The sequence below is a fragment of the Budorcas taxicolor genome, chromosome 10 (genome assembly GCF_023091745.1).
Source record: "Budorcas taxicolor isolate Tak-1 chromosome 10, Takin1.1, whole genome shotgun sequence".
NCBI lineage: Eukaryota > Metazoa > Chordata > Mammalia > Artiodactyla > Bovidae > Budorcas > Budorcas taxicolor.
The window spans coordinates 79,391,983-79,407,159 of record NC_068919.1 but is presented as its reverse complement, the minus strand read 5'-3'; the positions used below and the strand labels follow the sequence as shown (position 1 = coordinate 79,407,159).

At 40.9% G+C, this 15,177-nt stretch overlaps 2 protein-coding genes across 2 annotated transcripts in view; one reads left to right on the top strand and one right to left on the bottom strand.

Annotated features, from left to right (window-relative positions):
- The window catches only part of SLC39A9 (solute carrier family 39 member 9), a 57,579-nt gene extending 56,474 nt beyond the window's left edge, over window positions 1-1,105 (bottom strand). The window contains exon 1 of the mRNA XM_052646575.1: window positions 328-1,105. Coding sequence (XP_052502535.1) covers window positions 328-441 — 114 coding nt within the window. The 5' untranslated portion in view covers window positions 442-1,105. The remainder of the gene's footprint in view (window positions 1-327) is intronic.
- A 373-nt stretch (window positions 1,106-1,478) lies between these two features.
- On the top strand, window positions 1,479-14,511 carry ERH (ERH mRNA splicing and mitosis factor). The gene is made up of 4 exons (XM_052646827.1): window positions 1,479-1,576; window positions 5,022-5,109; window positions 9,912-10,032; window positions 14,014-14,511. The coding sequence occupies exons 1-4, from the start codon at window positions 1,574-1,576 to the stop codon at window positions 14,114-14,116; spliced, it is 315 nt and encodes a 104-aa protein (XP_052502787.1). The 5' UTR covers window positions 1,479-1,573; the 3' UTR covers window positions 14,117-14,511.
- The last annotated feature ends 666 nt before the right edge of the window (window positions 14,512-15,177 follow it).

Here is a 15,177-nt window from a genome sequence, read left to right as displayed (position 1 = left end):
AAACTTCTTGGTATCAAAATAACATTACGGTGTCTTTCCCGGAAAATGTAGAGTCGCAAATTTTGGTATGCAATTTCAGGAAGTTCAGAGTATCCAAGGATCTTCAGTGGATCCACCACTCCCCGCCCCTACCCCTCTCCGTTAAGAATTCGTGCTAAATAAGAGGTTTGTTTCTATTATTAAATGTTTTGCATCTTCTGAAAAAAGTCATCCTTAAGAAAACCTTTAGCTCTGCTATTAAATGGGGAAGCAGCTTCCCTTTCAATTGTCACTACTTCCTAGCTGCCATCCTGACGGCTGATAGAAAAGAGAAAATTGAGCGCTTACCTCCGAGAAATTAACAGCCAAAGGAATGATTCCAGCCACGTAACAGCCCACCAACATAGCCAGAGACAGCAGGCTAATGGAGATGAAATCATCCATTCTGCCTTCTTTATTCATCCAATACCACTAGTCTATAATTTTTCGGGAGCTCAGGTCCTTAAACACGTGTGACTGTTCCAAGGAAACAGGTGGACTTTCCAGTTCTTTCGTCCTCCCCACCGGCAGATGCGTTCACGAGGCACTTCTCTCTTGAACGTATCTGTAAAGAGCCCTCTTTTTGCTGATACTAGAGACAACTTTCAGCAATCTTAGGTCCCAGCCCGTAAGTTTTCATATACCAGTCACTGGATTCCCATGGGTTAACAGAGATGAGAAGTCAATGGGAAACTATACGAAGGAGCTATTGGTTCAATCGTCGGAATACGGGCAGCACAATGGGCCTATTTCCTCCACAAGCAATGTGCCCGATGGCAGCAAGAAAAGGACGAAAACCCCAGTGAACTAGTTCGTTCTCCCTGCTCCCTTATCTCCCTGGGGCACCCCGCAGGTGATCGCCCCCCCAGCTCCGGGACCAGCCCACCAACCACGGCAAACTCTCCTCCGAGTCTAGAGTGAGGAAAGGCGTCCTGCAGGCCGGTAATGGCGGGTCGTGGGGTTCAGCAGTGAAGCTGATACAAAGCTGTCTCTACCCTATACCCAGTGCTGCCCGTGTTACTCCACTCCGAGGGGCCTTGACCCGGAGCCACCGATACTACAGCTGCCATGGCCGCCAAGTGGCACCTCTTCATTACATCCACTTCCGGATTGCCTTACAGCCCCCTCCTTTAGAAGGGTACTTCCGGGGTTACAACCGACCTATGCCCCAGGGTTCTTATACAGCCGCCATTTTTGAATGGGGCCACTGAAAGATGGCTTGTCACTGTCTATACCGGTGATCACTTTAGCCGCGCATCTAATAACGCGAGTACCGAAAATCGTGTCTAGAAAAAAGCGCTTTTTTTTCAAGTTCCGATACGTTCCCTGTGTGCTTCCTTTCCCTTATCCAAGATGGCTGAAACAGGGTCACTCTCTGCTCTAGCTGCCGGAAATCTGTGAGCCTCTATGGTCCGAAAGGTTCTTTCGCGGTGCGCCTCTGACGACTTCCGGCGGCTCCTCTCGCGGGGATTGGCTGTTGGCGGCGTTGCGGGTAAGCTCGTGTGCGGCGGCGACGGCGGAGTCGGCATCGGCTGCAGCGGGAGACTTTGGCGCGATGGTGAGAGAGGCCTAACCGGCTCCCCGAACCCCTAACCCCCGCCGGGGCGACCCCCGCCCATATATCTCCCCACCCCATCCAGCGCGAGCGTGCTGCTGCTCGGCCCTCCAGCTTGTGGGTCGACTCTTCTCCTTCCCGCCGCGGAGACACTGGGCCTGGCGCTAGGCCCTGGGTCCCGGGTCCGCCCCGCGGTTGCGCGCCCGCCTGCTGGCTCGGGCGAGGCGTGCGTTGCGGAGGTTGCTTTTTCTTCCGTTTGCTGCTTGGTAGAGGCAGGCGTGGGGGTGCTGCTCTTTCCCTTCAAACGCCCCAGCCTACTATAGGAACAATGGCCGAAGGATGTTTGACAATTCCGTCCCGAAGCTGACAGAGTGAATGTACTGCATCCCCCGTGTGGACCGGGAGGGAACATCTTTGCTTTGTAGCGTGCTTTCCCGACCACATTCCCTTTTGTTTTTCTGGGCTCTGCCTTTTTTGAAAAAATACATTTTCCCTCTTTTCTAAGACCTTTAGGGGCCGATTTGGTGTCCTCCTCCCCCTCCAGCCATCCATCTTGTGCTTATCTTTATTTATAATCTTCTTGGGTCTGGAAGCTGAAAAGATAGATTCACCTCAGGGTCCACTTTCCTTAGGATCTGAGTGGAATGGGTGAAGGGTTGTTTTTTGGGCTTGTGTGTCTGTTTTGTAATCTGCAAAAAAGGAGATGCTCACGAGGATTCCAAGTCATCGTGGTTGCTTCCACACTTTAATTTTCGTTTTCTGGTTGCTGCAGATTAACAGATCATGCAGCTGTTGTTAACAAGGAATTTTTTCAGGTCGTAGTTTTCTGGATTGAGATAGGTTAGTGTTTGACCCAACATAGTCTCCCAAGGAGGACTGGGAATTAGGAGATTGGATTTCCAGTTCCTGTCTTAACTAGCAGTGTGACCTTGAGCAAGTCATTTCACTTCGGAGTTTCCTTCTTTCTCTGCCTTTATTTTGGTATTATTTTTAAATGCTTAGATTAAAATCTGGGGATATGACAGCAGTTATTATGAACACCCCATTATCATTGAGCAGTTATCAGTGATAATTTATCATTTCGTGTAGAATTGAAAATTGGAATTTGTATTTAAAGTGAATACTGGTTCAAAAGTCTTAAATATTGGTTCAATTTCTTTTCTTTTATTCTTCCTTCTTTTCTTTTTGGTAGTTTGAGAGAGGCATTGTATTGTAGTATTTCTGTAACAGTAGAATGACTGACTATTCTTAGGGTTCATGTTTGTGAGACTTTAAAAAACAGATTAACAGATTAACTCTTCATTAGAGTGAATCATAACCGTTTGGCAAACAGAATAGGATATGTGAGACTTTAAAAAACAGATTAACAGATTAACTCTTCATTAGAGTGAATCATAACCGTTTGGCAAACAGAATAGGATATCATTAAGGTAATTCTGCATAACTTTTTTTTTAGGTTTCACAATGTTATTTTTCTATTGTGGCAAATATCAATAGATATATATATTCTGTATGTACTTATATTTTTATTGCTTATTTATTTATTACTGCTCATTCCCCTAAGAAAGAGTAACCTAAGGAATGCCGGACCAAATCTGTTCAGAAGAAGGAAAGATCTGATAATTTTGTTGACAGTGTTGTAAATTTAGCCATTCCTTGTTCCTAATTTTTAAGCCTTGTCTTTGGGCAGTAAGTATTAAGAATAGTAAACTTAGTTCAGTTTCACTTTAAGGGTAAATATAAAAAGCAGCATACTGTATAGCCATTTTCATATCTTTACTCTCAAGTGAATTGGTCCTTATTTCTTATTAGAATAAGAAGAAAATTAATGTAGTAGCAACTGGTCTGGCTAGTATGTGGGACAGGTCCTTTTGCAGGAATGTCAGTATAGTTTCTATAAAGTTACTTTCTTCTCAACATATGAGCCATTGGAACTATTGATGGTTTTTAAATAACCAGTAATCTAACATTCTGTGTTCTCTGACTTTTGATCACTGTTTAAGAAAGGCCTCAGCTGTGTCCAGGTCTTTATAGGTGAGCATTACTTTCCATCTCTTGTCATCAAGGTCTGTCTCAGATCCTCGCAGACTTTTAATCAGAATGACTGCTTCTTGGTGGAGAGGGAGGAGTACCAGAAATCCCTTTGTCACATTGTGTTCAAAGTGCTATTTGGGCGGGGGCAGTGCTTATTCAGAAACTCTACATAGCTATTTCAGTTGCAGTTTGTTGGTCATTAAAAAGTCTGATCATTTCAGAACGTTTGGTTCCTGTCCTTAAGAGGTTTGTTTGTTTTTTATTAAAAACTAGTACAGCAGAAGAGAAGAATTTGTTGTTCAGTCACTCAGTCATGTCCAACTCTTTGCAACACCAGGCTTCCCTGCCCTTCACCATCTCCTGAAGATTATAAATAGTTTGATTTAGCATTGGGTTTACAGTGAGGCTACATCATATTTGAATTTAGTGAACCTTACACACTTGGCAAAAAAAAAACAGAAGGGGTTATACTTTCAACAGACCAATGTTCTGGAGATATTTTTAGTTGTCACACATTGGGAGGAGGGCGTGGGAGCTTTTACTGGGAATAGGCTAGGAATACCGCCGTCCTTCAATGCACAGGACAGCCTCTGCAACAAGGAATCTTCCAGCCCCTGATGCAATAGTACCAGAGTTGAGAAACCCTGAAATAGACCCGTGAACAAAAGCTTGCTCCCCAGTGAGGGCGAGATGGAAGACGAAAGGATCTGTTCCTCTTGAGGCATCTTCACATTTCCTGTGTCATCATCCTCTAGCTATTCTGTGACACTAGTGCTTAAAAATACAATATTTTAGTGTAACACAGCCTCTTATGGTGAGTCACCTACTGGGTGAATAATTTAATGGATTTTCTAGGGTAACATTAACTGTATATACTAATTTTAGATTGCCAGTTTATCTTACACCTTTAATGTTTGAGTCTAATCTCTGGATAAGATGTGATTTCACTGTAATGCTAAAGTTAGGAAAAAACATTAATAAAGTGCTTGTAATCATTATAGTGTTTTCCTTTTTTTCTCTTTTCATCAACCCATATCTGTTTTCATTAGGAATCTAATGGGATTAGAGTGACCAATGGATATAGAACACCTAAGCAGGTTTATAATCTGGCTGGGAAGAAAGGTGCAAAAGAGAAAAAACAGTACAAGGTAGTTTATGCTGAGAATTTAACAGGCAGTGAGTTTGAGAGAGCAGTTGTTAAGGACTGGGAGACTAAGACCTTACAGAAAAGCTGTGACTCAAGCTTCTGCCGCTGCGCTTGGGCAGAGGCATCGATATTGCAGGAAGAGCACTCTGATTAATAGTGTTTTAATAACCAACGAAAATTGTGTGGTAATGGGGATTTTATCCCATACTATGAATTTCTCAAACACTGAGTTAGAAACTTATATTGATATCACTTTTCCCTGTGCAGTCTCACACCATCTTGCTGGTACAGCCTACCAAGAGGCCAGAAGGCAGAACTTACGCTGACTATGAATCTGTGAATGAGTGTATGGAAGGTAAGTTTAAACACTAACCAAGGGGTAGAAATCATTGATTTCGTTTTGGGGGTGGTGAGGGGTTGGGAGCTGGACGTGGGATGGGCTATAGAGGCTCCTGGCCCCCACGCTAGCTGCATCCACACCAGCTCGTCCACGCTAGCTGCATCCACACCAGCTCGTCCACGCTTGCTCCCAGGGTGAGAGTGATAAGTGCTGAGACTCTCAGGTGGCTTGAGTTTGTTTACCCTGACATTCACTGTTATGTTTACTTTCTAGAATCAAGCTCATATATATCGTGACTTTCCCAGGCCTCTGCTTGTTTTGTAAATATTCTTTATTTGTTATTTGTTACTGTGCTGTGTAAATATTTTATAGGTATCTCTTATATAGTCTAGTTAAACTCAATAGAGTTATTAAAACAGGCTTGAGAAACCTACTAGTGCCTACACAACCTAATAGTCTAATTACTAAACAAACATTAAAAGCTGAGATGTCCATCAGAATGTTAAGAAATAAAAAATTAGCTCAGTGAATAAAGGCAAATGGAACCAAATCAGTATAATTTATTATATGTTTGATAAGCTGGCACCACCCTGAAGGGAGGTATTAACCCTCAATAAACCATTAGACGAGAGTACATAGATTGGATCATCACAAATCAGATTCATCCTGTGTCCTTTCATTAAATCACTAAATCATTACATCCAGTAAACCACTTGTGTACACCCTGCACCCTTGCTAGCAAATTGCACATTCTTCACCTGTTCCTGTAAAGATTTTATAGGAATATAAAATTTGCTGCTGGCATGTCCCTGGAATTGTTGATTATCTGAAGCTAATTGGATTAGGCTTAGAAATCTCTTCTAAAACCAATGATGGGTAGACCTCCAGGGGAAAAAAAGCTACTCATAATCAGAAATGGCTCCTCTGATTCTATTCTCATCTTTAAAGACAAGCAACGCTTGTGTTCTTTCCTTTTCTCAAGTCCCTTCCTCTGCTGATGGCCTTACTTGCCATTAAGGTAGACTTCGTGCACACACTCTAGATTGTTGCTTTATCTGTATTATCATGTTTGGCCTTTGATTCTGCAATACTCTTTACTAACCTTTGCTGATTTTAGGGAAGGAGTGAACTCCGGGAGTTGGTGATGGACAGGGAGGCCTGGAGTGCTGCGATTCATGGGGTCGCAAAGAGTCGGACACGACTGAGCGACTGAACTGAACTTAAAAATTTAATACACTTAATTTCTAGAGCAGTTTTAGGCTTAAAGGAAAATTGAACAGAAAGTACAGAGGGTTCCCATGTACTTCTCCCTATCCCCAGTTTCCCCTATTAATGACACCTTCCCTGGTAGTCCAGTGGTTCAGACTGCTTCCAATGCAGAGGGCTCAGGTTCCCCTGGTCAGGGAACTAAGGTCCTGTATGCCACACACACCCTTCCCCGCCCCCCCCAAAAAAAGAATATGAGGTATGGTGCATTTGTTACAGTTGATGAAGCAGAATGCAGTCCATAGTTTCTTTGGGGATTCATTTTCTGTGCTGTGCAGTGCTGTGGATGTTGCCAAATGTGTAATGTCATGTATTCACCATTACAGTATCTTACTGTAATGTTGAGAATATTCTCACTGCCCTAAAAATCCTCCGTGTTCCCCTAGTCATCCCTCTTCACCTCACTCCCTGCCCCCTGGCAACCACTGGTCTCTTTGCTACCTCCATTGTTTGGCTTTTTCCAGAATGTCATAGATTAGAATCATTGACGTAGCTCTTTTCAGGTCAGCTTCTTTCATTTAGCAATGTGTTTAAGCTTCTTCCATGCCTTTTTGTGGCTTTCTAGCTCTTTTTAAATTAGAAATGGTGGTTTATTTTCCATTTTAAAAGTTAAAATGGAAATACTGGAATCAGTTCTCACATGGTGGTTGCCAAATAGTAATTTTCTTACTTTCTTATTTTTCTTTGTTATAGTAGTTAATATTCGTCTGGGATACAGAGCTTTCCCTCCCCTCATCCCTTTTTTAAAATTAATAGACTTAGTTTTTTAGAGTAGTTTGGGGTTTACAGGAAAGTTGATCAGAAAGTACGGTTCTGCCATAGCCCCTGCGTTGCCCCTCCCAGTTTTCCCAATTATTTACAGTACCCTGTGTTAGTGTGGTACATTTGTTAGAATTGTAGAATCAGTGCTGACACATTATTAACTAAAGTCTAGTTTGCATTAATGTTCACTCTTTGCTTTGAGCATTGTGTGGATTTTGACATGTGCAACGACATGTGTCTAACATTTAGTACCCTGAAAATCCCCTGTGCTCCACCTGCTCACCCATCTCTCCCCTAAACAGCAACCACTGATCTTTTTAATGTCTTTATAGTTTCATCTTTTCAGAATATTGTATGGTTGAAATTATAGTATGCAGCCTTTTCAGATCAGCTCTTTCACTTCACTTCAGTTGCTCTGTCGTGTTTGACTCTCTGTGACCCCATGGACTGCAGCATACCAGGCCTCCCTGTCCATCACCAACTCCCGGAGCCTACTCAAACTCATGTCCATCGTGTTGGTGATGCCATCCAACCATCTCATCCTCTGTTGTATGCTTTTAAGATGTCGCCATGTCTTTCATGGCCTGGTAGCTCGTTTCATTTTGTTGTTGAATAATACTCCATTGTATGGGTGTAACACAGTTTGGTTATCCATCACCTGTTGAAGGATATCTTGGTTGCTTACGGGTTTTGTCAGTGAATAAGCTGCTATGCACCATCCTGTGTAGGTTTTTGTGTGGACCTAAGCTTTCAACTCCTTTTCGGTAAGTACTGAGGAGTGTGATTGTCAGATCATATGGTAAGACTGTATTTAGCTTTGTAAGAAACAGACAAGCTGTCTTCACGTGTGGCTGTATCACTTTGCATTCCCTGCAGTAATGAATGAGAGTTCCTGTGGTGGCATTTGGTGTCGTCAGTGTTTTGGATTTTTTGCCATCCTAATAGGTGTATAATGATGCCTCATTTCAGTTTGCAATTTCCTCATGTCATGATGTTGAGCATCTTTTCATAATGCGTATTTTCCTTGTGTATATTTCTCTGTTGAGGTGTCTGTTCACATCTTTTGCCTGTTTTTTAATTGAGTTGCTTGTTTTCCCATTGTTAAGTGTTAGGAATTGTTTGTATATTTTTGATAATAGTTTCATCTCAGTGGTCCCCAGCCATTTTGGTACCAGGAACCAGTTTTGTGGAAGACAGTTTTTCCATGGACTGTGGGGGATTGGCGGGGGTTGGGGGGGGTGGTTGTGTGTGTGGTTTTGAGATGATTTGAGGGCATTGCATTTATTGTGCACTTTATTTCTATTATATTGTTAAATCAGCTCCATCTCAAATCATCAGGCATTTGATCCCAGAGGTTGGGGACCCCTGTTTTATCAGATACGTGTTTTGCAAAGATTTTCTTCTAGTCTGTGGCTTGTGTTTTCACTTTCATTGACAGTGTCCTCTGAAGTACAAAAGGCTTAAATTTTGATGAAGTCCAGCCTATCTAAGAAGCTTATCCAAAGTCACAAAGATTTGTGCCTACGTTTTCTTCCAAGAGTTTTATAATTTTGACTTAGATTTAAGTCTCTGGGCCGTTGTGAGTGACTGTTTATACATGGCATGAGAGCGGTCCAGGTTTCTTCTTTTGCATATGAATGCACAGTTGTCCTAGCACCCTTTGTTGATAAAATACTCTTTCTCTATTGATTTTGTCTTGGTATCCTTTTGGGAAAGCAGTTGACCATAAATGTGAGGGTTTATTTGTGGGCTCCTGTTTCTATTCCATTAGTCTGTATGCCTGTCTTCATGAATAAGCAGTACCACACTGTCTTGATTACAGTTTTGTAGTTTTGTGATGAGTTTGGAATGAGGAAATGTGTGTCTTTCTTCCAACTTTGTTCTTTTCCAAGATTGTTGTGGCTCTCCTGGACCCCTGTATTTCTGTGTTAAGTTTAGGGTCAGCTTGTCAGTTTCTGCAGAAGTACCTCAGGTTTTGACATGGATTGTTGAATCTAGATCATTTGGGGGAGTATTTAATACTAAGTCACCCAGTCCATGAACCTGAGATAGCATTCTGTTTATTTAAATCTTTACTGTCAGTGACATTTTACAGTTTTCAGAGTGTCTTATGTCTCTCTTACTGAATTTATTTGCAAGAATTCTGTTCTTTTCTGATGTTGTTCATTTCATTTTCAGTGTTTTTATTGTTGGGGTATAGAAATATAATTGATTTTTGTGTAATGATTTTACATCATGCAGTCTTACCAGCCTGATTTATTAGTTGTAATAGTTTGTGTTTTGTAGTTTCCTTAAGGTATTCTGTATGCATTTCTAGAGATAGGTACACTTCTTCCATTCCAGTGTGAATGCCAGTTATTTCTTTTCCTTGCCAAATCACCCTTACTAGAGCCTCCAGTGCGATGTTGAACATGACTCAAGTGACAAGAGCCGGTGTTCTAGTCTGACTGGGAAAGCATTGTCTTTTGCCACTAAGTATGATGGTAGCTGTGGGTTAGTGCCACAATTAGTTAATTTTCCTGGTTTTTATTTCCTTTCCATTCACCCTTTCTATTCAGGAACTCCTAAGTGATATTTCTGATCACAGTGTAGTGAACCAAGCTTTATTAAGATAGCTTTTGATAACTGTGGTTGGCTGTTACTTTTTATTAGGAAATCTATGAAATCAGTTTGGAGGTACACAAAGACCTATATGTACAGGGTAGGACAAAGTATTGTGATATAAGCATGTAGCACTACTCATATCTAAATTCATACAATTGTAAGATCTTGGTTTTCCCCTCTCTTAGGTGTTTGTAAAATGTATGAAGAACATCTGAAGAGAATGAATCCCAACAGCCCCTCTATCACATATGATATCAGTCAGTTGTTTGATTTTATTGATGACCTGGCAGACCTCAGCTGCCTTGTGTAAGTATTAGCCACCATATCTCTTAAATTGTGTTTTTATCTTGTTTGTTTGAGGTGATTTATGCTATTAGGAGCGCACTCTGCATGACACAGATCTTTGTGTTTTGCCTGTGATGTAGTAATTAATATTTCTGCTACACGTGGCTCATACATTGTCAACATAAAGCTGAAGGCACAAGTAAACCTTATGAATTTTGCTAATTGATGCAGTTAGTGTGCCTCCACCTTGAACCGAGAACTTTGTTCCTTAAACTAAATAATCTTTTACGTATTTTTTCCCCAATTATAGTCTTTATCCTAAAGCAATTAGCTTTAAATTAAAACTTAGATTATTCTGTTTTCATGATTTTTTAAAATATATGTAGGACTGAAATAGAATTTAATTTTAATTCCTCCTAATATTGATCATGTGTATTTTGGTATGTTAGAATGAGTTTGTTTTTTTGACACTTACCTTTTCTATTCTCTGAGTTTTGTCAAATTAAATTTTTTTCCCTAACATAATGCTTATTATAATTTATATCAGTAATTACCTGTCACCACTGTTACCAAGGAGCACGTGAATCTATAATACTTCATCTTCTCAGCATTGTTGGAGAGGCCGAGTGTTTACAGCAGATTTTACAAAGGAAAATGGAAGTACCTTATAATGAGAACTTCAGTCACCAGGCATATTTATTATGTGTCAGATACTATGCTACAAGAAGAAAATATTTTTCAGTGGTGAAAATCATGTAGGTCCTACTCTGAGGCACTTCCTGTTTCAGCACTGGAACCAAGCCTGGGCTTGCTGTCTCACAAAAGATCCGGGTGAAAATAAGCATTTCCTTGGAATTTTCGAGTGCAGTTTTCTTCACCTCGTTATTGTGTTTCAGTTATAGTCATTTTACTTTGCTCACTCAGAGTATTTCAGTGATCCAGTTCTGGTCTTTAATGAAATGTGTTTATAATGTGTGATAATTTTATGATTATTTTGATATAAAAACTCAAAAAACTATTGAGGCCAATAGAGCTGTATATATATCATACTGTGTTGGTTTGCAATGTTTATAGTTGATCTGTTTATCGCCTGGCACACAGAGAGAGACACATATGTGTTCATGTAACATTTACTGAGGGCCGGTTATGTACCATGTGTGTTCCAAGGCACTGAGGATTGCACAGTGAATAAATCCGTCTAAAATGAAGCCTTTGAAGCTGCAGAAGAATAAGTGGAGGCTGGGTAGAGTAGAGGGAGATGAATTTGGTGGACCAACCCATTCAAAAGTATTGATACTTCATATTGTTGGTAGATCAAATGAATGAGGACTGAGAATTGAAATTTGGTATAGCCCTGTGGAAGTCTTTGATGATTTCCAGAGCAGTTTTGGTAGAGTGAACTGTAAGTGTGAAAGTATTAGTCGTTCAGTAGTGTCCAACTCTTTGCAACCCCATGAGCTGTAGCCCATCAGGCTACGTAGAATTCTCCAGGCAAGAGTACTGGAGTGGGTTGCCATTCCCTTCTCCGGAGGATCTTTCCGACCCAGGGATAGAACCCAGGTCTCTCTCATTACAGGCAGATTCTTTGCTGTCTGAGCCACCTAGGAAGCCCTAGAGGGACAGTAGTAAAATCTTTATATAGTCCAGTGAGTTAGTAAGAAGAGAGGGATTGTAGGCTGCCAACACAGACAGCTTTTTTGTAGAATTTGGCTCAAAAGGAGAGGAGGGAAATGGGGTTATAGCTAGAGAAAAAAACACTTTTTTTCCCCCTTTAATTTTGTTTTTAAGGTGAGAAAAATAATGGTATGTTGGCAGGCTAATGTGATGTAGTAGAGGGAGAAATTGATGGCTTTAGATAGGATCTTAGACAATCCATTAATAGTAAAGTAGGGAAGGCAGGCGGGTGTGGCAGAAGCTTGGGGAGGTTTTCTGATTGCTTTAGTTACTTCAGGAAAATAGAAAGGAGGACACCGTTTGGAATTAAGGGTGAGGGAGGAAGTGTTGGAGGTTGTGAAAAGAGGTAAGAAATCTAGGAGGGTGCAGGGATCAGGGAATGTGATTTAAGAGGTACTTGATAGTGACTGTAAAATTAAAATAGTCATGTAGTAATTGTATTTTCCTGTCACTCTTAATCTGAAGAGTTACAGTGAGTTTACTTTTTAGATTATTTCTCACTGTAACAAAAGGACGTTAGTAAAAAGCCAAAATGTTCTGTAAAAGTAGAGAGCTTGTGCATTTTACTAAACCCCATCCTGACCTTACCATTCAGGGGAAGACTTTAATAATGGTGTAAAGCAGTCTTACTTTGGAGTTTGTTTCTCTTCAAAGATTGGGTTGTAGCTCAGTGAGGACCTGGAGGAGTGGGTGAGAGGGAGGGGATAAACTCTAGCCGCCCCACCCCCGCCCCCACCCCCGCCCCGCCAAAAAAATGGATCATAGGTTTCTAGCTCAGTGGTTCACAGACAATAAGAACTCTAGTCAGGAGAGTTTAAGCTTTTACTCCTTGCCTGAAGTCACTTAGCTAATAAGTTACAGGCTGTTTTGAGCCTTGGTTTCCTCCTTTATTAAAAAGGGATAGTAATTGTATCTACTCACAGAGTTGTAAATAGGATGGAGTTTATTCAGATGAGTGCCCAGAGCAACACCTAGCAGTTGGCAACTTCTTTATAGGCTTCTCTGGTGGCTCAGGTGGTAAAGAATCTGCCTGCAGTGCTGGAGATTCAGGTTTGATCCCCTAAAGAAGGAAATGGCTGCCCACTCTAGTGCACAGAGGAGCTTGGTGGGCTACAGTCCATGGGGTTGCAAAGAGTCAGACACGACTGAGTGATTAACACTCCTGCTTCTAACAGTTAGAGGTATTTACTGTCATTTGTAGTTATATGTATATAATTTTTTTTGCTGAGAACCAAAAGCCTTGAAACACTGTGATGTACTTTGTGTTTCTGCTGTCTCTGCTTGCTTATTATCTTTTTTTATACTATAGCTTTAGGTTTTTTTTACCCTAAAAACTGAATTTATTGCTTAACCAGCAATTTAGCTGGGTGTAGTTGTTCAGTTGTAGGTCAGTGGAATATTTCTATCTGTTGTCCTCTAAACATACTTTGAGTGAGTTGTCTATTAAGTGATGCATTGTACTCCAAAAACCCTGGAATCCTGTTAAAGTTTCATTGCTGATGTCACTCCTTATACGCCAGACTCTACTCAGCCTCTAGCATTGTTCCAGAGAAGGCAATGGCACCCCACTCCAGTACTCCTGCCTGGGAAATCCCATGGGCGGAGAAGCCTGGTAGGCTGCAGTCCGTAGGGTCGCTAAGAGTCGGACACGACTGAGCGACTTCACTTTCACTTTTCACTTTCATGCATTGGAGAAGGAAATGGCAGCCCACTCCAGTGTTCTTGCCTGGAGAATCTCAGGGACGGGGGAGCGTGGTGGGCTACCGTCTATGGGGTCGCACAGAGTTGGACACGACTGAAGTGACTTAGCAGCATTGTTTATTAAAAAGCAAATCCTGAAATACTGGATGTATATAAAAATTTCCTTCTGTTAATGCTTTCCAGGGAAGAAATCTTTGTGTCAGCAACATATTTTTAAAGGTTTTCTTTTTTTTTTTAAGTTGATTCAAAGTAAATATAGTAAATTTAAAGTTTTTGTTAGTTTTTTAATCCCTGAAGGCACCTTAAGAATAGTTAACTATGTAGGAGAAAGAACACATGGTTTCTGGGCATACTTTGTCAAGAAGTAGATGTGTAACACACTGAGCATTTAACTTAAGATCTCTAGACCTTGGTTTCTTTTTCTGCTGTGAGATTGTATTAGATGATCTAAACTTCATATTGCATAAAATTCAACAGTTAGGTAATCAGCTGTTTTACGTTTTCATTGTATTCATGTATGAACATGTGCACATCTGTGCCATTCTAGAACAGTTAACAATTTCCAGTTTTAAAAACGTGACGGTATTTGACCATTGTAACTTTGCTTATTATTCTTCTGTTCCTCAGTTACCGAGCTGATACCCAGACATACCAGCCTTATAACAAAGATTGGATTAAAGAGAAGATCTACGTGCTCCTTCGCCGACAGGCCCAACAGGCTGGGAAATAGTTGAGTTTGGAAGCATTAGGGGAACGGGGGTGGGCTTGGAACACAGGTGTGTGCAGTGTGCTGTAGTGGAAGTTTTGTATTATAGTTATCCTGTTTCCATTTTGGTATACCCTAGCCAGAATTGAATGTATTAGATAAAATGTGATGATCTTGTTCAATCTGAAAACCCCTTTGCCCCTCCCCTTTTTTTTTTACTTAAACATTTTTATGATGATTTAGATGAAAGTTGGTTTTTGTCAGTTAATGTTGGTTCCAGTCCCTCAAACTGTTCATACCTGCTTTATAACACCCACTGTACTAATCCTCCTTCAAATTGGGGTGGGGAGTGGAGGCACAGTTTAGTTACGTCCTCAAGATAAAGTCTTGGTGAAAAACAAATAAATGTTCTTTAGTTATATTTTTCCCCCTGAGTGATTTTTACCCCCTTTTCTTGTGTCTCTGATCTGAATTGGGTATTCTTGTAAAGCATTATCAGTTTCTAAACCAATAGCCTGCTACACATTGAAGTTGAAGAAAGCTGAATATGTTTTCCTGTGGCTATATGAAGCTAGAGTTTTTACCTCATTTTTCCTAGTTTTTCCCTCTTGTAAGTGAATCTCAATTGTATCTCCAAGGTTTACACCTACTGTTGATGCAAACATGATGAAACACTTTCTGGTGACATAGTTTATCTACAGTAGCAACCAGGTTAATTCCCTAGCCTTGGTGATGACCTTTTTCTGGAAGGTCCTTGTGCCTTCAATAGCCTTCAGCAGTGGAATGCTGATTACCACTCCTGTACAAGGGTAAGGGAAAGACCACAGAAGAGTACAGGATGATCTTGTTTTTAATGTAAAGATTATGGTCACACTGTGACTTGAACATACACTGCATTCCCATCGTATCCCCAGTCAGAGTATCTGGACATTCCCTGATTCTGCTAGTATCACACTTTACCAATGGCTAGCAATAACTTTACACACTGTAGGATGGGCAGTTTTTTTTGGAGGCTTCATGACTGGCATTATATGCTTGTTGTATGCAGAATGAAGTTATATATGTAGCTGTAGTTAATATTTCAC

Excerpts from the sequence above, each read along its gene's own strand:
- ERH (XM_052646827.1), top strand. Across the intron at positions 5,110-9,911 it reads TGTGAATGAGTGTATGGAAG|GTGTTTGTAAAATGTATGAA; the intron begins GTAAGTTTAAAC and ends CCCCTCTCTTAG. Across the intron at positions 10,033-14,013 it reads GCAGACCTCAGCTGCCTTGT|TTACCGAGCTGATACCCAGA; the intron begins GTAAGTATTAGC and ends TCTGTTCCTCAG.